At 54.2% G+C, this 20,873-nt stretch overlaps 1 protein-coding gene across 12 annotated transcripts in view; it reads right to left on the bottom strand.

The window, feature by feature from the left end:
- Positions 1–1,155: 1,155 nt before the first annotated feature.
- The window catches only part of TLE3 (TLE family member 3, transcriptional corepressor), a 50,347-nt gene continuing 30,629 nt past the window's right edge, over positions 1,156–20,873 (bottom strand). For 2 of the 12 annotated variants that reach the window (XM_017851160.1, XM_017851155.1), the window contains exons 7-20: positions 19,320–19,524; positions 17,782–17,798; positions 13,858–13,977; positions 12,751–12,801; positions 12,001–12,153; positions 11,487–11,628; positions 10,790–10,989; positions 9,613–9,689; positions 8,369–8,618; positions 7,759–8,006; positions 6,586–6,733; positions 5,728–5,878; positions 4,748–4,824; positions 1,156–3,527 (exon numbers count right to left, since the gene is read on the bottom strand). In XM_017851160.1, the coding sequence (XP_017706649.1) occupies positions 3,420–3,527; positions 4,748–4,824; positions 5,728–5,878; positions 6,586–6,733; positions 7,759–8,006; positions 8,369–8,618; positions 9,613–9,689; positions 10,790–10,989; positions 11,487–11,628; positions 12,001–12,153; positions 12,751–12,801; positions 13,858–13,977; positions 17,782–17,798; positions 19,320–19,524 (1,947 nt within the window). In that variant the 3' untranslated portion in view covers positions 1,156–3,419. Of the gene's footprint in view, positions 3,528–4,747; positions 4,825–5,727; positions 5,879–6,585; positions 6,734–7,754; positions 8,007–8,368; positions 8,619–9,612; positions 9,690–10,789; positions 10,990–11,486; positions 11,629–12,000; positions 12,154–12,750; positions 12,802–13,857; positions 13,978–17,781; positions 17,799–19,319; positions 19,525–20,873 lie in introns of those variants that run through there. The other 10 variants (XM_017851162.1, XM_017851158.1, XM_017851164.1 and 7 more) reach the window with 7 other exon arrangements.

Raw genomic sequence — 20,873 nt, 5'->3', positions numbered from 1 at the left:
GGACTGAGGGAGCTCATTCTAGATTTCTAACTAGCTCCCAGATGTGGTTTGTGCTGCCAGCCAGGGTTGGGTGGAAAGCAATGGAGGGGTGGTGGGTGGGGAGAGGCAGCAGAAGGAAGCATGTGCAGTGAGAGGTTCAGTACAGGGGAGGCACAGTGTGCTGGCATTAAGGACAGCAGCAGTGGGAACACAGGTCAAATGAAGGAAGGGGCTGTATCGTCTCCCCCATCTTCAACTGTGAGCTTCTATGGCAGGGACTGAATCTTGGTCATCTCTCCATCCTTGACTGTGCCCAGGAAATCTCAGTGAACAGCCTTGCAGAGGTTCAGTCTCTCCTCAAAGAGTAACACTGGTCTTGCTTTCTAGTAGGACAAGCCTGGAGGGCGAGTATTCCCGGAGGGACATTTTCCTCTTCTCCCAAACCAGGGCCTGCAAGCCCCAATTCCACCCTGATCTTGGTAGAGTCTTATTCTGGCCAGAGCCTGCTCCCAGCCCCCCAGCCCTCTTGCATTGCCCAGAGATGGATACATGAGAAAGGTATGGTCCGAGGTGCACTGTTTTCCTCACACCCCCCAGTTGAGGCAGAGCTGTGACCCACTGCAGCCTCAGTCCGGTCCCTTCTACCTGCTGGCATTGTCTCCTCCATAAGCCTGAGAGGATCTCCCTCCCCAGCTAAATGACCCCTCTGTGTGGAGAGAGGCCAGCTGTCCTTTCTAGTCATAAAGACTGGGCTTTATGCTGAGATTGTCATTCCTTTTTTTTCTTTAACGTTAGATTCCCTTTCTTGTATGAAATGACAGCAGGCAATTGTGCTGACTGAGAATGACTTTGACAAAATAAGGAGTTGGAAATCATGTTACTCTCCAGTGCCCCGAGCGCTTTTGCTAATGGGTGCATGAAATCCAAGCGCCTGGGTACCGCCCCTGGGAATGGGCACCAGCATTCTCCTCTTCCCTCCCAGGCCCCAACTCCCTCCCTGGGGACAATGACCTGCATTTCTGGGTCTGCCCCTTCTGCAAATGCTTCCTTCTGAATCATCCAAAAACACGCCTTTGTGACCTAGAGATCGAAGATCTCCTTGTCCCACCTAAACATGTTAAGTTTAAAATAAAATGGTGCAGGTTTCCAGGGTCCAGATGCTCACAGACACTGTAGTTTCGCTTCAAGTTCATTACATTTAATTTTTTTCCAAAAAAGTTTTGCATTGACAGCTGTACAATACTTTGGTGTTAACCTGTGGTCTTCCTTCCCCTCAGTGAACTCTGCCTTGCCCATCTGTCCAGAGGAAGTCTTAGCTCCTACCCCACACCCTCCCTGGCGCTTGGATGGGAGGTGACGCAGTGTGGGATTGTGAAACCCCCGCTGCGCTGCTGGGTGTCTGGGGGGCGGGGGGAGCAGCGCGTGGGAATGCTGTGAGATAAGAAGAGCTCGCATGGACGGGAAATGGCCCAGGCTCCAGAATGTGAGAGCGACACTGGCCTGGCTGTTTTCCTGCGGGGGGTACTGACAAACTGGGGGGAGAGGCAATTAAGACGCAACAATCAAACCAACCTTTAAATAGTAACTTTTAAAAATATAAAAACAGTTCAGTACAATGACTTTTCATTCTTTTTTTCTTCAGGAATAACTTTCTTCTACCCTCACCCTCCCTTCTGGCTAGAGCCTTAGCAAGAGGTGGCAGATGGACATCTGAGACCCAGGGAGATTCTGGATGCCCCACGCGCCCAGCCTTGGAGAGGCGCAGGGTGTGGCACCAGCCTCCACATCCCATGCCCGGTGCGCTCAGCTGGGGAGCAACCTCACTGAAGGTGGGTGGCGTTCCCTGGAGCCCCTCCCTCCTCCTCAGCAGACGGAATCACGCGTTACAAAATAATCCATAAAAATGCGGTATAAAAATTATCTTCGATATGCTACATCCATGGAGAGCCCGCCACCAGGACTCACAGCGGCCTTTAGCTTTTCTTTAAAAGAAGAATAAGAAAAAAAGACCAAAAGGAAAAGAAACAAAAAAAACCCCAAATCCTAACACCTCAGAACATGGCACCGAAAGGTGACACCTGCCAGAGGCAATAGTCTACCTAACCTGTTTGGCCCACGAGAGACTGCAATCTGCAAGAAATATCCACAGTGTGCCAGGATCTGCGTCCCCCTCTCCCACCCCCCAACCCCACTGCTCTGCCCAGGGTGGGGGTGAGGGAGATCCTCCTTTCAGACTCACAACCCTGTAGGTTTATACACTTTCCCCCCTCTAAGGGGAGAGGAAGAGGCTGTAGGCAGGAAGGGGGAGAAGGCATTTTATAAAAGGACATCACTTCTAATTCTTTTATTCAAATTAAAAAAAAAAAAAAAAGCACCCACATCAGTTGCTATTTTTCTCTGGTAGCTCCCTGAGCTGAGTTGCTATGCTGTCTTCTAACTTTTTGTCCTTTTTAGGCTGTGTCCCAAGATTCAGAAGAGCTGGAGAGGGAGTTCCTTTGAACTTCCATTGCTCATAACAATAACTAAGTGTGCACCAAAGAGAAAGACCAGGCTGAGGAGGAGAGAGGGAAAGACCAAGAAAGAGAGACACAGAGAGGGCAAGAGGCAGCCAGAGTGCAAGAGACCACAGAAAGCTCTGTTTCTGCAGGCGTCTGCCCGAACGGGCCCCCATCTCAGTGCCTTCCATCCCTCAGTCTGGCCGGCTCGTGCTCAGTCCAGATGCCCAGACCCGTGTGGAGGCACAGGCATTCCTGCAGGCACCTTGTGGCCAACCTGGCTGCCTTTTCCACAATCTAAGACTTTTCTCCTCATTCTTCAATTGGTTCCTCTCCCTGTCTCCTCTTTCCAGGTGAGAACATCTGTTTATTTAACAAAAAAAAAAAAAAAAAAAAGCCACCACCATGAGTGGATTACAAATACAGCAGGCGAAACACACGGTCAGAGTTTCCGGTGGGAAGGGGCCTCTCCCACTGGTCAGTCCGCAATAGGAGTCTGTTATTTACATTTTTCACAAATTTTGTGCACTGCACAATCGGCAAAAGAGACCCCTCCCCAGCACAACAATGTGGTCCACTCCAGCATCCCCGACCCAAGGTGGGGCACAGGGCAAAAGAAAGGGGAAGAACAAAGAGACTCATGAGCGGGTCTGTGGGGAACCGGAGCCATAAGCCTCCAATAAATCTATTTGTAGCAACTGCCAGCATTGTTCAGGGGGAGGAGGAGGAGCAGAACCCATCTGAGTCTGTGAGACACATCAATCTAGGCCCAGAAGTCCAGACCATGATGGGGCACGCGCCCTCTCAGCCGGCCGGAGCGCAGCCCCGAACGCTCGGCTGCCTGCGGCCCATCCTCCACCATCCTCAGGCCCCTCGCCTGGGGGTCTCCCTGTCAGAGCCGAGTCGGTTTCTCCCAGAGTTTGACAGCCCTGCTGGAGTTCTTGTTTAGTAGATGACCTCATAAACTGTGGCCTTCTTGTCACCAGAGCCTGTTACAATGTATTTGTCATCCGCCGAAATGTCACAACTCAAGACAGACGAGGATTCTTTAGACTGGAGGAGGAAGACGAGGAGAAGCAGCAGGAAGGCGTGGGGTGCGGGGAGAAAAAAGACAGGAATTCATTTTCCAGTGCTCAACACCATCTCAGTTCTCTTGGAAACAACCGCCCTCCTCTGCCCCTCTCTGATGCTCCAACCTGGAGCACAGTGCAGTGAAGAGGAGGTGGGGAGGCTTTAAACCACCCATGAAGCATTTTCAGGTAGAGCTCCCCTCCCACCTGCTTTTCCACAAGGAAAAGCTCAGCAACAGTCTCCCACGTGATCTTTACAGTAAGTCATAATGATCACAACAGGACGTTTTAGCACGAGCTTCTTTGAGTTTACAAATAGGAAGAAGCATTTCCGAGCTAGGAGCTGGCGTCAGCAGCTCAGGCCCACAGCCTGATGAGTTAGGAAAAGGATTGGCACCTGATGTTTGAAGCATGTGCTGTAACTAGAGACCCTAACAATGAGGTTTGACATGCTGGACACCAGTCATTTCAGTCTGGGTCCAGACAGTGGCATGTTGGCTGCGGGAGTGAGAGAGAACGCAAGTGTGTGTGTGTGTGTGTGTGTGTGTGTGTGTGTGTGTGTGCGCGCGCGCGCGCGCGTGCGTGCGTGCAAGAGAGAGAAAGAGAGAGGAAGAAAGTGTGTGTGGGAGACCGAGTGTGCATGGGTAAATGAGTGTGAGTTTGATCGTGTGTGGGAAAGAGTGCCTGTGTGTGTGTGCATACATGTGTGTGCCCATCAAAGTGCAGTATGGCAGGCCCCAGATCCTGGTAGATTATAAAAAGCCTCTTCCTTTCCTTCTCTCTTTCCTGTCCATGTCCCTGCTGGTGCTGAATGGAGGTGGAAACACTCACTCACTCGAGGAGGGAAGCTGCCCAGCGCACCTCCTGCAGGTGCTCAGCATCCAGCCCAGAGCAAAAACATTTATGCTACTCCTCGCTCTCCAAATCCGACAAACAAATCCGACAAGGCCCCTGCTTAAAAGCCCTTGCCCTCGGGGGTCAGAAGCCATTAGTAGCAGATTGTATGTCTTGCTGGAGTCCCCAGGTCCTTGGGAGAACCCATCTTGCTTCCCCATCAGGTAGGGGTGGGGAGGGGACCAGGGCAGGTCTGATCCTGGCTCCAGGCTCCTCCTGTTCTTCCTCCTGCTATCCTCACTCCCATCACCACCGCCAAGTTTCAACTCTGGGTGGAACCCAGAGGAGGACTCAGATGGTGGGCAGTACCTGGAATATGCTGGCTCCATAAGGCGTCCTCCAGGCGTTGAGAAGGTTATCTTTCCCAGTGCTCACGAACCACTTGCCTGCAGGTGGGATGCAAAGGCATAATCAGGTTGTAGCTCACTGCCCTCTAAAGCAAGACCAGCCCCAGACGTGACCGGCTGCCACAGAAAAGCAGTGAGAACTGCTAACTAGTATGACTCTTCAATTTCGAGAGGCATTTTGCAAACGACTCGTGGATACCTGGAGAAGGCCTTTTTTGAAATCCAGGGGGAGGGCTGGGCAGGGCTAGGATGGGAAAAGGTAGGATTTGAAGTTAATTGCAGTCATAACACTGCCCCGAAAGACTCTTGTTAAAGCCACTAAGATTGACTGGCCTTTCTAAATTCTACTACTAGAAGGCAGCGGGAAATACCGAAAATATCCAAGCCCTGGGAGTCTGGAGACCTGGCTGAAGACAGCAGTCAGTGGGCACCCTTCCTCCAAGCAGGCACTCGGCCAGGGCTCTACATGTGTTAAAGCTCTGTTGCTCCCTGAAAGCCATGAACACCATGCTATTCCCGACCAGAGAGGAAAATCCACTAGAGTTCAGAGAGGGTGAGATGTCCAAGACTGCACAGCTTGTCAGTGGAGGAGCAGACATTCCCATCCAAGGCTATCAGATGTCAAAGCCAGTGGTTGCAACCACCAAGAGGAACTGCCTGCACTGCTACTGTCCTGTTCCTTTGCCCCAAGCCTGTAAGAACTGGCTCTGGCCTAGTGTCCTGAGAGTTCAATAACTCATGGTGACATCTGCATCCGAGAAACAAGGATGGAGAACAAGATTACTAAAGGGTGCTGAAGGGGCACCAGCCCAGGGGTCAGGAGGCCTGGCTCCGGGGCCTGGTTCATTCTATAAGCTTTGGGCCCCTCTTCTGTCCTGTTGGCTCAGGCTGCCCTGGGCTCCCCACCCCACTCCATCAGGCCTGGGCCCATCCCAGGCTCACCGCAGTAGGCGAACTTGAGGGAGAGCACGCAGCTCTCGTGCAGGTGCAGCTGGTACTTGTCAGGCTTGGTGTGGTGCAGCACCTCCACGTTGCTGCTCTCCATGCCCACAGCCAGCCACTCCCCAGTGGGGCAGTAGCCCAGCGAGAAGATCTGCAGGCAGTGGGAGGGGAGACAGACTGAGCTCAGCATTCTTTGCCCTCAAGAGGAGGGCGGCTCCCAAAGGTGCTGCTCAGGTCCTCTGAGGCTCAGGGTCCCTCCCTACCCACCCAATAACCCAGGAGTATGGGAGGTCATTTTCCATCCCCATTTTATAGGTGAGAAAGCACACACATTTTGCATTCAAAGTTACTCTGTCTCTGTGACTTTCGTCTTCCCTTAAGAAAAAACTGAGTTTAAAAAAAAGCCTACTAAAATATTAAACATTTAAGATTAAAATATTAAAGTGGGGAATGCAAATAAGAAATAACAATCCCTGGCATCTACTGAATGCTTTCTGTGAGTCAGGTTTATGGCTACAGTTTTTAGAGGGATCATTTCAGGTGCCCACATCAGACCTAGGAGGGTGCTACTATTATTGCCATCTTGTGAATGAGGATGCCGAGGACAAAGTGCTCAATAGCAGCGGAGAAAGAAATCGAATTCCTACAGCTGGGCCAAAAGTGTCCAACCCCAAGGTCATCTCTGTCTGTTTCATTGCTGCTTCCTCCCAGAAGCCTTCCCAGATGGCTCAGGTTGGTCCCAAGTCTCTTGGCAATGGCTACTCTGTGAGGATCCCTTTGTCCCTGACCCAGCCACTGGGGCCCTGGAGGGAGGGAACACACTGCTCTTTGGGAAGGGAGGAGTCTTGGGCCGCACACCTGGGAAGTGAAGTCATGCTGCTGTAGCTGCCGGCCCTCCCGCAGGTCCCAGGAGCGCACCGTGTTGTCCAGGCCCCCTGTCCACAGTTTGGTGCCATCGTGGGAGATGTCTATGCAGCTGGCCCCGTCCGTGTGGCCCTGGAACTGCCTATGAAAGCCAAGCAGGGAAGAGGGTGAGCCCCGGGAACCACAGACTGCCAGGTGGCAGCCATCCCAGGGGCAGTCTGAGTAGAAGAGGAAACTGAGGCCCAGAAGAGTGCACTATGTACATGGTCCCTTAGCGAGCTTGCAGCAAAGCTAGCCCTGGCCTCTTTTCCAGTTCCACAGAAGGGTTTGCCCCGGGACATCTCCCCTGGGAAACAGGGGGTGAAAAGGGGACCTCACACCAGGCCTCTGAGACTGAATCCCTCCAGGGTGGGCCTCTGGAGAAGGTGGAGCTGCAGGCTCAGGAAGGCCCTGGGGAAGCTACGTGTGAGATGACTGATAAAGAGAATGCAGAGCCTCACTGCCTTTAGGACACAGCTCCTTAGCCCGCACTCCATGCGCCCTCAATTTACCATCTTAATCTATCTGTTCACCCTGCATGAACTATGGGGCTGAGGCCATCCATGAACACGCTGAATAACACACACAGCCCATGTATAAAAGAGTCAGCTGGGCCAGGCACCCCGTCTGCCTTTGCACTGTAGCACAGTCAGAGGCAGACGCTCCATTGTCACTGTTTTACACAGGAAGAAACTGAGCCGCAGGGGTTCAGCGACTTGCACTAGGTCATAGTGGAGGCAGGATTCAAACCCAGCAGTTTTGTCCTGAGGCTTGTCTAGCCACCACATGATGTGGCTTCCCACTCAGGTCTCCCCAATCTGGTCTCTGGGCCTCTGCTCCCAGCCTCTCTGCTTGCTCCACTAATCTGACCTCCACTTTCCCAGACAAGCTCTAGCTCCACTTTCTTCCCAGAGCCCTCTCCAAACTCCTGGGCCCAATGGCCCTCCCTCCTCTGTCCCTCGCATAAGGCAGGCGGAGCTGTCTTTTCACCTGTGCATCCCTCATCCCAACGATTATGCCCACCCCACAGCACCTCAGACAAGACCAAAGTCACAGCAAACAAGACCAGGCAGGATGGGTAAAAACTTCCCCAGGACAGGGCACTAATGCTCCCTCCTGCCGGCTCACCTGACCAGGGTCTGGTTGTGCAGGTCCCAGACAGCTATGTTCCCGTCGCTGCAGCAGGAGAAGCAGACTTTGGCATCAGGGCTGATGGCCAGGGCATAACAGGCGGGAGCCGAGGATGTCAGCTCGGCCTTGATGCGGGGCGTGGGCGAGGCCAGGTCCCAGATGGTGAGCGTGCTGGCCTCGCCGCCCACGATGAGCGTGCGCCCGTCAGGAAGCAGCTTGCAGGAGCGGATGTAATTGTCCCTGTTCTGGAGGGAGAAGGGGCAGGGCTGAGTGCTGCCTACTTCCCCTCGTGGGCACCAGGAGAGTCCTGTCCAGCAATACGGAGCACCCTCACCAGCCCTGCTTACAGCCTCCCCTATACCCAGCAGCCGCCTGGCTGTCCTCATTCCTCAAATTCACAAGCCTTTGATCTTTCATGAATACCAGGAGGTCAGTATCAGCCCCACACACAGAAGGCACAACTGGGGCTCAGAGAGGTTAGCCAGCTTGCCTAAAGTTGCTCAGCCCCTACGATGCTGAGCCGGGCCCTGAGGCTCTCGCCTGTGGCCCAGGCTGCCCCATCCTCCTACACCAGCTGGAGGAGGCGCAGCGGCCCTGGGATCCTCACCAGGCAGTCCAGCTGGGAGATGGGGCTCTTGCTGCCTGGCTGGCTGATGTCCCAGATCTTCACGCAGCCCTTGCCACCTGTGTAGACGTGCCTCGTGGGGTTGCTGATGGTCACGGCACACACCACCTCCCCGTGGCTGAGCGTGTTAATCTGCCGGGCGTGCCTCGGGATGCCGGGGCCTGCCAGGGCGTCGTGGGGGAAGGGCACGGGCTGCATCTGCCCATCAGCGCTCACATGGAACGAGTACGCTCTGAAAAGGTGAGAACCGTCACTGCTGCCATCCACCCCAGCCCCTCAGAGTTCCCACAGGCCTGGCCCAGGTCACCTGCACCGCCCCCGACTGGCTGCCCTGCCTCCAGGCCCCTCTGCTCTGAAACCTTTCGAATCCAGTAACCCCATGTACTGGGAGGGCTCCACCAGGGTGGAGAGTGCTTAACAGACCAGCTTTGATTTTTACAACCGGTTATATATCCTTGCTCCAAATCAGACCAGAAACCCACAGATGTCCTGGAATGCCCTTTCCCACGATCCATACATTCCCCCAACATGCCAACCCTGGAAAGGGCATGGCTGAAATGCCACCTCTTGCTTTAGGAGCCGGCGGTATTAGGGAAGGGATCTGCTTGCCCCTCCAATAGCAAATGGGAAAGTCCGTGTCAGAGTCGGTGGGAGCCAGCCTGGCCTGCCTGCTGTTTCAGGCTCTGGTGGGCACCCTCTCAGTCAGCATCTGGATTCTCGTGGACAATTAGAGGACTGTGTCAGGCAGTGTCTCCGCATTATCTGTAGGCTCAATCTTTCAGTTTCCTAGCAACCCGAGGAAGTGAAGGGCCGGGGAGAGTGTGCCCTCCAGGGGAGGAAAGCACTGCTGACAGGGAAGGGCCTGCTACCAGCGGCACTGGGGCCTTCCCAACAGGTAGAGCCCAAAGGAGTTGGCAAGGCCCACCACAGCTCCAGGTGACTCGGTGAGGAGTGTTCCTTCTCTCCCAGCCCAGTGGCCATGTACTTAGCTAACCCCATGGCTCCTCTGTTGGAGGGAGCTTCCGTGGGTGCTGAGAAGCATGGCTTGCCTATAGTTTTCTGGGGTTGCAACCAGGCCTCGGTGCCTCCAGAGGGACAGATACCTTTCCCAAAGGGACATGCACCAGGGCAAACTCTGGGGATGACGTGTGTTGTTAGAAGTGGGGGGTAGAGTGCTCTCTCCTGCCCACCCTACAAAGCATGCAGTAAGTATAGCCAAAGCTTACGGTTTTCCTCCAGGAATGGAGGCCAGGCTTGAGGGGAGGCCTGTGGCCCGCATGGGGGGGTGAGGGTCAAAACCAACCTGTAAAGCAAGGCAAGACAGCCCTCCATCAGCCGTGTTGCCACACACCCCCACCCCTGCCTCCTCCACCACCCACCCCAGGGTCCTACCTGCATGGCTCTGCCACTTTATAACCCAAGAGACAAGCTGAGCAGAGCAGAGCCCATTGATTCAGAGGAGACACAGGCCCAGGAAGGCCCGTGGCAGGGAGCGGGTGACAGTGTGTAGACCCCACTCTGAACCAGCATCCTCCCTGTTCTGCAAGGCAGAGCTGGCCCTGCCCTACTTCTTTCCTCTCCTGTGGTCCTAGTGGGCCTGCCAGTGGAGAGGAGGCCACCCAAGGTCCAGGAGGTAAAAAGGAAAACTGTCTCCTAAAAAAGGGCCCATCTCTCCGCCAACCCTAACTACTCTTCTTTTTCTTTTTATTTTTTGAGATGCAGTCTTGCTCTGTCGCCCAAGCTGGAATACAGTGGCGCAATCTTGGCTCACTGCAACCTCCACCTCCCGGGTTCAAGGGATTCTTCTGCCTCTACCTCCCGAGTAGCGCCTGCCACCACACCCAGCTAATTTTTGTATTTTTAGTAGAGACAGGCTTTCACCATGTTGGCTGGCCAGGCTAGTCTCGATCTCCTGACCTCAGGTGATCCACCCGCCTTGGCCTCCCAAAGTACTAGGATTACTGAGCCACCGTGCCAGGCCCCTAACTCTTATTATTCATTCACCACAATAGAAAGTCTTGTAACAACCAGTCCCATCTATGAGACCCCTACTCCATGAACATCACCTGACTCGCCCTGGGATTCCCACCCCCCAGAGCTGGGAAAGGCAGGTGTCAGCCTCGTTTCGCAGACTGAAAGGGAGGCTGCCTTGCGTGAGGTCACAGGGCAGTTCATAGGCCAGTGGGGGATGGAACCCAGGTCTGCTGGCCCCAAAGTGTGTGCCCTTCCAGCTAAGTCTCAATTGTTTCCGATATACGTTCTCCCTACAGGGTCAGCTGCCTGGCCTCGAGACCCTGAGGGGCCCCCAGGCCCCCTCTGGCATGTGGAGAGCACCCTTCCAACCCCCACCAGCTCCCCACACCGCGCCCAGTCCCCAAGAAAGGAGCCAAAAGGTCTACGTACAGCTCCAAAGCTCACCATTGGCGATCGGCCGTAAGCAGCGGCTGCAGCAGCGGCGGCGGCACTCATCTGGGGTGGGATGTTGTGCAGGCTGGCGTAGGCGCCAGGACTGGTGAGGGAGCCGTTCATCTCATGGTGGCTCATCATGGCGAAGGGCGCTGCATAGGAGCTGGTGATGGAGATGGGCGTGCGCAGAGCCGAGGCTGCGAGGGGGTGAGCATCAGGGAGGTGGGCCTAAGGGTGATTGGGACATGGCCACGGCCACCTCACCCAGCAACAACCCTCCCTGCATTCTTAAGCTGCCTGCTCCAGGCAGTCCTCTCAGACTGAACCCACCCAACTGGGATCCCTGCCTTCAGAGCCAAAGAAACTTAGAGCTTGGCAGATGCACCCACCTGTTTTTACAGAGCAGGATATGGAGGTCCAAATGGGCTTGCATAGAGCCTCATTGGACTAATGACAGGGGTGGGAACAGATCTTGGGAGCCCTGACCTGTCTGATGCTGTTTTCATATGTCTGGCCCAGCAGGGGCCCCAGAAACCCTGGTGTCACCTCCTCCTCAAATCTGACCGTGAAGTCCCCAAGGGCAGGCCCTGGGAGACACTACCTGTGCTCTATCCCATGGGTGTGTGTGACTCCTGCCCTGGCCAGGGGCAGACCCCCTCCCCCCAATCAGATCAACCCAGCCCATGGTGCCTACCCATTATACCTATCGGGTCCATGCCTGGAGGTTTACCCGGCATCGACCTGAGCCCTGGGGTCGTGCTGGTGCCTGGAGTTGGGGCGTCGTTCCTTGGGGTTGGTGTGTTGGACTTGAGCCCAGGGGTAGAGGATTTGTCGTTCTGAAGAGGGGAGATGCACAACAAGGGAGGCCATGAGGCTTCCATTCTCCTAGGAGCCAGGCACAACTGGTGCCAGTCCCAACATGAAGCCCAGAGCCAGCCCCGTGGGAAGCTTCTGCCGAACAGCCTCTCAATCCTTACCCAACCTTGTTTGGCAGGGACTGGGGTGATCACTCCTATTTTACAGATGTAGCAACCAAGGCTCAGAAAATGTTAACTCATTAGCCCAGGCCCAGCAGGCACAGGAGGTAAACCTGGGCCAATCACCCATCCAGCTTCTTCTACTCCACCCCTCTGCCCGCCAATTGGCGCCACCCCAGCTCTGGTCCCTGCCGCTCCCTTTCCATTCCCTTCCACCCAGACCCCACATACATGACCAAGGTCTTTGGTCTTGGAGGAAGGTGTGCTACTGGAGGAGGCCACCGAGGCGGGGCTGGTGGGGGCATCCTTTTTCAGGCTACGGGCCTTGTCCAGCCCATTTTCAGGAGGGGAGTGTGCCGGGCTGACCCGGGGCGTTGCGGGGTCCTGAAAACACAAGTGATGCAGAGACGCACTGAAAGCAACAGCCAGCCTTGAGGCTTCCCTGCTCTGGGAGTGGGAAGGGAGAGGGCATGGGTGTGGGAAGAAGAGCTTGGCTCAAAGCTGGGGGTCCCACAGTGAGGGGAAACTAACTCTTAACCATCTGGTCCAACTGAGGCCTGGGGAGGGTGGAAGTGTGATCTGCCCAATGTCAAACACAAGTTCAGGACTTCAATCAGCCTGCCTGGGTTTGGCCAAGTGTAGATGCTCTCCAGCTCCTCCTCCTCAGGCCCCTGAGGCTGAGCCCCTGGGGGGATGGAGGATCACTCACGGGGAATAGAAGATGGCCCCTATCTGGGATCTTTGGGGGTGTCTCTCTGGAGACGCATTGCAGGAGGCCCTCCGGGCCCATAAATGCCTGGACACCATGCAGCAAAGCCCTGCCCTGCTCCTCTTGACCCGGAGACCCCAAGACTGGAGGCCTTGTCTCCCTGCTCAGTCTGCCAGCAATATTAGAACAGACAGAAGAGATCCCACCCTGGGGAGGAATAATCCCAAACCATCTCAAACCAAGAGCCCCCTTGTGACCAGGCCTGCCCATACCTCATTGGAAACATCCACCACCAGATCATCACTTTTGTCCCCATCACTGTCCTGCAGCCAAGGGAGAAGCCAAATGGTAAGAGGCCACACTTTCCCCACCCGACTGGGCCCAAACCACCCTATCCTTCTACTGGCCAGGACCTGACGCCAGGCCAAACTCCAAAGTCCATGCTTTCTACTCCAGCCCTGCCCTTCCACAGGCTCCACTCCAGCTCAACACGGTCTCCCTGTGAGGCTGTCCCCTAGCCCAGCCCCTAGGTTACTCCACTCCTGTGCCCACTGGGCAGCCACACTGACACCCACCCCATCATAACAGTTCTAAGCCCCTGCCCCCACAGCCTGCCTTTCTGCTTCTCTCTGAAGCCAGAAGCTTCTTCCCAGCTGGTTTTACATTCACCACCCTTCACAGTCAGTGTGCTGCTCTCACCTGGTCAATCCCCCCGCTCTGCGTGGGATAGTGACTTGCCTTCTCTCCCAGAAACACAGCTGAGTGCCCTTTGGGTGTGCAATGTGCCCAAAGCCACACAGCAGCCATGTAGCTGAAGAGGGCTGGGTGCAAGACTGTGGAGGCCCTGCATCATATCCTCCCCTTCCCTCTGTCCCAGCTCTCAGCCCTGCACAGCCTGGCACAGGGGAAACACAACAGCCATGCTTCCACTAGGGTCTCATGTGCCGGGGGCATCCCATTAAAAGGCTAATAAAAGACATGACTGGGTGGCCAAGTGAGTGCATGCCTGGGGCCGACTGAGAGGACTGTAGGGTCCACATTTTGCGGGGCGTCGGGAGCAGCTCCTTAGAGCCAAGTGGGATTCTGGCAGCACCGTGACAGCAGCATGGGGTTGTTGACCCATCTGTGGGAAGAGACCCCATGAAGGCCAGGATGACCTCCCTGTCCACCTTCGCCCTAGAGTGGCTCACACGCTCACAGTGTGTGAACTTCACCCTAGCCCCTCCCCACCCTGCCCTCAATGGGGCCACCTATTGCCACCTGTGCTTCTCTGACTCACTGCCAGCCATAAGAGGACCCTGGCCACAGCTTGGGCCCTGCAGACACCCCCTGCCCTACCCAACAGAAACCCCAGTGGTGCCATGGCCCCTCAGACATACATATCGGCTCAAGCTGTCCTTCTCCTCCGCCTTCCGCTTCTTGGCTTCCATGCTGTAGTCCGCAGAGCCCCGGTGCTTTTCACTGGCCCGGAGGCTTTCCGAGGGTGACACAGAGTTATTCTGGAAGGAAGAAGAGGGTTTGGGGTTAAAACTTTCTGCTGTATGTAACAACTCCCACATCCACACACTGCTAAGTGCAGGTGACAGGGAGGTCAGAGGAGGGAAGAGAAGCTAAACTCCTCTCTGCCCTGCAGATCGTGGCTCCATCAGAGCCTTGCCAGGGAAGCCTTCCCCACTCCCCAGACTGAGTTCCTGGGCAGATGCCCTGGGAGCACCCCCAATTCTCTTTTGCAGCTCTGCACTGCTATTAAATAATTAACCTTGCAGTGAGCTGTCTGCCTTCTGGCCTGTGAGACTACACTCCGTGAGGGCGAGGGTCACCTGGGTCTCGTTCACCACCCATCTCGAGCCTGCCGCACTCATTTGCTCAAAGGAGGGGTAAGTGGAATTTGCACTGAGTCTTGTAAGACGGATCTGAGCTGACAGGCGGGGGCCATGAGCAATACTTCATTTGCTGAGCCCGACAGGAATGGGAAGATTGATAGGGAAGGAGGGTGTCAGGCAGCCACCAACTTCCCAGTGGAGATGAGCAGCCGAGCATTCGGTGCCTCCACAGCAAGGCCGTCAGCAACTCTGGAGAAACACCAGGGTTGTGAAAAAACAAAAATGCCACGTCATGAAGCCTTCCCCTCTGACAGAGACAGGAAAAGGCACAAGGGCAGGGACAGTCACCGCCTCTGTAGCCATTACCAAGGGGAGACCCCGAGAGGTTGGTGAATGTGTCCAAGCTCCCCTAGCAGAAGGTGGCACAAAGGGAACCTCAAATTTTCATGAGTTCTCCCTCAACTACAAAGCAAATGAGGATGAGAAGCCTTTGGGATGGGAGGCCTGGGAAGAGGGAAGATGACGGAGCAGTCCTGGGGGTTGATAGTGGTCAGAAATCACCATGTGGCTGTTACCACCGAGCTGGGGAGCAGGGAGGGAAGTGCTACTGGCAAGGCACCTGCCAGCAAACCTCTGTGTCCAAAGAATAACATCAGGACCAATGCCCCTCTACAATATTGCTGAGGTTTACTCCTTCCTAAGAGCCCAACCTTTACCTTCACCCACCCACCAATTTCCAAGCAGCTGCCCTGGGTCAGGTCTGGTGCTGCAGGCCAGGAGTGGCAGAAAGAACGAGACACAATCCCTGCCCTCCAAGGCAGCTATGGTCCAGTTATGATGGAGCTGGAAGAAAAGGACAGGCCATCCCGGGTCCCAGTCCCCATGCAACACAGGAGGTCACATGGAGACACAGAGGGACATCTGTTCAGAAGAGAAGAGCATCAGAAGCCAAGTGGAATGAGGCTTCACTTCTCTTCTCCACTTTCTCAGAGGCCAAGGGTGGCTCAGGGGCAAGGGCCACTTGGAGGGAACAGAGCTGGGCAGTATTCGGTGGGAACAGTGCGGCAACCAGCCTCAGAACTTAATTTCCTTTCCTAAGCCGGTTTCTGGGCAGCCCTTCCCTGCCAAGTTTCTGCCTGAAGCAAATTAAAATGGCAGAGTTATCAAGCCTTGAAGAAAAAATGGAGGTTATAATGGAACTGCAGCTCAACCTTCCCCACAGCCGTGCAGGAGCGGCAGCGATGCGCGCACAGCCGCAATTCAATTAGCTGCTGCAATCGCCGGCAGAAAAATCACCGTCATTTCATTTCATTTCCTCTGACGGTGGCGGCCACCCTGTGCTAAGCAGAAATGCTTCCAGCCCCTCGCACTGGCTGCCCCTTGCGGGCGGGCGGGCAGGGGAGGGGGCGAGCGGCTGCTCGTGTTTCTCCTTGCGACCCGGTGCTCGGCTCGGGAGAACAGCGAGCTCTTTCTTCTCATGCAGTCAGGCTGAAAACCCTCGCCGCTACCGGAGAGTCATGTCAGGCATTTAGCGGCATCGATCCAGCCCGCCTCTGGCTGGCAGGCGGCCAAAAAACTAAGTATTTTTTATTGCTTCGGCTAGGCAAGGAAATATGAATGAAGCTACCTCTAATTGGACTCCAGACTAACCCCTCTGGGACAGCTTCCAGCCCGTCCCCCATCCCCCCTCCCACTCTGACACAGCCTTGCCCTTCCTGCCGTAGGCCTCATCTGTTGACAACCTGGTTTCCAAAGCCTGATTATTTCAGTCTACACCGCCCCTGACACCATCACCACACCACATGCCATGCGCACAGCCTCAGCCCTGAGCTGCCCACTGCTGCCTCTGCCCAGCATCTTGATTCATTCCCACTGGAGTTTCCTGTGGCCCATGTGTGCCATGCCTGAACCTCAGTAAGCATGGTAAAGAGCCCAGTTCTTGGGGGTTCCCAGAGAGGGTCTTTTAGCAGAAAACTTTCACAGATGAGGCACAAAGCCAGAAGCCAATAGGGATGAGGATGAGGTAAAGACTCATGCTCTTTAGAGAGTGCTGGCCTTCCCACTCCCCCTCCAGTTCCACTGCCGTGGGTCCCTGCTAGCCAGGTAATCTGGATCCTCAGTCAAGTTATCATGGGTCTTCCTAAACAAAGCTGAGAGGGTGGCCAAGCAGGAATTATTCCCATGGTATAGATAAGGAAACTGAGGCTCTGAGAGGCCAAGAGAACTACGCAGGGTCTCATAAAGCTGGGACCAGACCTCAGCCTTAAAATGTCCAATCCAGTCCTCCTTCTATCTAAGCAAACTGCCTCTCCAAAAATGCCACTGTTAAGAGGATCAGTACGGAGGCAGTGAACATGGATTTTCAGCTTCAATGACTCCTCTTTTAGGTACCTAGCCATTCCTCAGTCCAAATGTGGTCCTGGATTTCTAAGCATATAGGCAGGGTAAGAGGCGACGCCAGCCTCACTGTCAATGGGAGGTTTAAAAGTCAGCCTGGGTTGGGGGAGGGCCAGGAAGGGAAGGAGGGTTGGACTGGAGAGAGCTGCCCAAGGAAGCTGCTGTCTAGATGGTTAGTTAACTGCCTGACCTTCCAAGTCCTACTTAACACGAGGTAATAACCAAAGCCATCCTAACAGATTAGATGGCCCCAGATACAAGGACGGCGATGAGGAATAAAATAGCTTTGCTAATCGCTGGAGGATTTTTTTTATCCAGACTCCACTGCGCTTATTCAGAAGGCTTATTCACTTGAAACAGAACCTCGGAGCCTCAGTGTGATCAGAAAGATTTACAACAAATCTCAGAGCTGGCAGACACGCAGGCGGCCTGGCCTTAATGCTCGCTTGCTAGCACTTTCTTAAATCGAGTGAAAGCCCAGAGCAGGGAGAAACTGTAGGCGTTTGAAGGGAATGAGGTGGATGCAAGATGATACAGAGGCACCCTAGCTGGGGGGTGGGTAAGAACCTTGGCCCTCAACATGGGACACTTCGGTCCTTAGACCTGGGTTTAGCCCAGAGACTCTACAAAGCCCCTTGCAATGGAAGACCCAGGGCTGGTCAGCTGACCTCTCAGAGTATCACCTCTCATAAGAAAGGGAGTTAGAGCTCATTTTGCCCAAGCTCTTCATTTGACAAATGGCAGACCTAAAGCCTGGAGAGATGAAGGGCTTCCACAACTGAAGGTCACTCTCAACAGGTGACGACAGCAGCTCCCATTTTCTTACAGTAACTACCCCTCACCCTGCCACTACCACCCCTGGCTCTGGACTAAGACATCAGCACTGAAGCCAGGTCTCCTAGCTCGGCAAGAGTAAACAAACAACAAAACCCCCAGTTTCAACACACAGAGCAGAACCGGGAACCCGGAAGCCAGCTTTGGACACCAACTGACTGGTCTCAGGCCCATGATTCTGGAAGCCCCAAGTCCTACCTCCTCCCAGCACCCAAACACCCCTCTGGGTTCCAGAGTGCCAACACTTACCGCACTGGATTCTCTCTCTTTGGGGAAGGAAGGCCAGGACAGGAGGAAGGTCAGGCACCCCAAGACAAAACACAAAAAAGAAAGGAAAAGGTCAGTCTAAGTTCAGCTGGCTTTTGTGATTTGCTAGTGCACTGGTTTTTAAATGGGCAGAAGGCCTGGATCGCTGTCTCTGTGGATCAGCCAAGGTAGGGCCATTAGGTGGCATTTCTTGGTTTGGAAATTCGCCACCCAAATTCCAGTGCTGCCCCCACCCCTCCAGTCCCCAGGGTGGGGAAGGGAGGCCTTTGAGCCAGTTCTTCCTGTCATGCCAAAGGGCACCAAGTTTACTCTTTAGCAGACTAGTGGTCTTAAGACCACAAGCTTGGGAAGGATCATGCCATACAAAATACCAGCAGGACCTGGGAGTTAAGAACTTTATTGTAAAAAAAAAAAAAAAAAAGGAATTTAGGAGTGGTTTCTTTAATTTTGTTTTTGAAATTAACACCATTCTCTGATTCTTTTTCAGGATACCCCTAAAAGCTGAAGCCTCTGATAATTTTCCCAGCTAAGCACTAGCTCCCCAGTTCTCCTATCTGCCGTGGAGAGGTCCCTCTTCCTCTGCCAAAAGGACCATCCCACTGTGAGACAAAAAAATGTAGCCTCCAGTTCTCGGGACCGGCTACCACCCTGTGGCCTGGGCCAAGGCAGGATGGTGACATTCCAGGTCCCCAGTGCTCAGAAGGTGTTGGCTACCTGCCCTGGTAAATACCGTATCTAAGGGCAGAGTGCATTTGGCACCAGTTTTTGAAAAGAGCCTCCCAGGGAGCCAGGCGTTTCTCTTTTCTGATCCAATGAACCACTCTTGAGGCCACGTTCGGTGCAGCTTCCTGGGTCCTCATGGTAAGGGCTCACAGAGGGTCAGGGAACAAGTTCTGACTCCAAGTCAATGTGATCTCTTGCTGGGGTGTACACTACTCCCACTTACAGGCAGCCAGCTAACAAACCTTTACCTGAGCACTGACTGTGCACCTTTCCCAGGTTTCTGCATTGGTGAGATGTAGATTTAAGGAAAACACCCAAGAACTTGGCCCCTGTCCTAGGGAACTAATGATCATGGTAAGCACAAGACATTTTCCAGGGGTAGAATATAAGAGAACAGTAACAAGGACTTAGCTTTGCATCCCAACTCTTAAACTCTTATGAGAACTTGAAAAAGGCCCCTAATCTGACCAGGAAGGCATCCTGAAGGGGTGGACTGGGGCTGGCCCCTGAAGGCCAGGCATAGGTGTTGTAGGAAGATGGGAGGGAGCTCCAGATGAACAGACAGGGTTTTCAGGACAGGAAATACCAGGTCTACACCAAGGATTAGGAAAAGGTGCATGGGATGCAGATGGCGCTGGCTTCCATGCACCAAGTATTCAACAGATGGCTCCAAATCCTTGGTAACTCCTGGTCCTAGGGCGACAGCACTTGCTGGGTCCACTCACTGTGAGGCCTATGAGTGCCCATGCCCAGCCTTGCCCCACCCCACCCCACCCTCTGCCCCAGCCCAGCCGCACCTCTGTGATCGAGTTCATGGTGGTTCTTCTCATCCTTCACCGTCAGATGGGCCTGGCTGCCCAGGGCACCCAATGCCAGCAGCCCGGAGCTGCTCCCTGTCACTGGGGGTATTCCTGGAGGCTGGAGACCTGACGGGTGGGGTGGCAACTGGACCGGGGGGCCGTGTGTGGCATGGGAGAGGTGCTGCGCCTGGAGCTGCTGCTGCTGCAATGAAGTTGGTGGTGAGTACAGCTGAGCTGGGGAGGGCAGGGGAGGCGTGGCCACCTCAGGAGGGAGGGAGGGAGTGGCTCTTCCCATTCTTCTTGCTCCTTCATTGGGTGGGTGGTAGGAGGTAGCACCCCCAAAACCTTTGCCCCCAGCTCAGTCCACATGAATGTCTCGCTGAAGGAAGTCTGTTAATAGACTGCAATGTAAAGATTTATGTCTTCAAGCACCCCCCAACCCGTTGTACCCCAGTTTCAGGAATAATTTCTCAACATTTGTTTCCAAGCCTGAGATAAATAATGCATGCATCAAAAAACCACAGGGCATGGGGTTCCCTCTGAGTAGAGACGGATCCATTTTTAAGCTCACAGCCCTGGCAGTGTTTGCTCATGCATACATGCCTTCAGCATTAGCTGCCGGCATCTCCTACCCTGAGGCTGGACTCTGGGGAAGTCTCCTTATTTCTTAGGAACTCCAAGCCTGCCTTACAGAGCAGGGGCAGGACAGGTCATCACAGCAAAGGCCCCAGAGCCAGATGAGCTGGAGGCCAGTGGAATGAGAGCTAACGTCACCGGACATCAGTGGAGAATGGGGTAACTGGAAGAGTGGAGGCTTTGGAACTAGACAGACCAGGATTGGAATCCCAGCTCTGGCACTTCCTAGCTGTGGCCTGGGGCAGGTTACCTCAAGCCTTGGACCTCAAATTTCCTCATCTGTAAAGGGGGAAAGCAGCAGACCCCAGAGGATTATTGTAAGATAATGTTTGCAGCAGCTCACGGCACACAGCTACTAAGCCTCATGGCAGCAGCTAACATTTACAAAGAGTTTTAAGAGTTTTAAATGGATTCCTGAACCCTTCTAAAAACTTGCCATGCAGCAAGTCAGTATTATCAACAACAACAATGCAATTCTCTCTGTCTCCTCCCCAGTCAAGGACTCGGCTGCCCTGGCTCCAGAGGCCCAGCTTCCCTACTCAACACTAGCCTCAGGGGCTTCTCTTTCCTCTCCCTTCACCACACCCAACTTCTTCTCCACTACTGGTATTCACCTATGCACACATCTTTCTTCTCAACTTGTGCAAGAGAAGAAAACTAACACTTACTGGATGCCTGAATGAATGCCTGGGCACCTTCTAACCACCTGGCAAGGGAGGGGTTGTGCCCATTTGATAGATGCTTAGGAGGCTGGAGTAGGTAGCTAGTAATTGGCCAAATCTACCACTAGTAAATCTGTCAACCGCCACCCCTCATCCTAAGAATGTTCGTTCCTAACAAGATCCCCAAAGCAAGAGAGGTTGGTGGAGAGTGCCATAAAGAATAGATCTGAGAAGCTTCCAGATCTCACGCCTT

Source organism: Rhinopithecus bieti, unplaced genomic scaffold, assembly GCF_001698545.2.
Source record: "Rhinopithecus bieti isolate Rb0 unplaced genomic scaffold, ASM169854v2 scaffold_31548, whole genome shotgun sequence".
NCBI classification, from domain to species: domain Eukaryota; kingdom Metazoa; phylum Chordata; class Mammalia; order Primates; family Cercopithecidae; genus Rhinopithecus; species Rhinopithecus bieti.
Note: the sequence above shows the minus strand (reverse complement) of the source record. Positions and strands in the feature narration are given on the sequence as shown.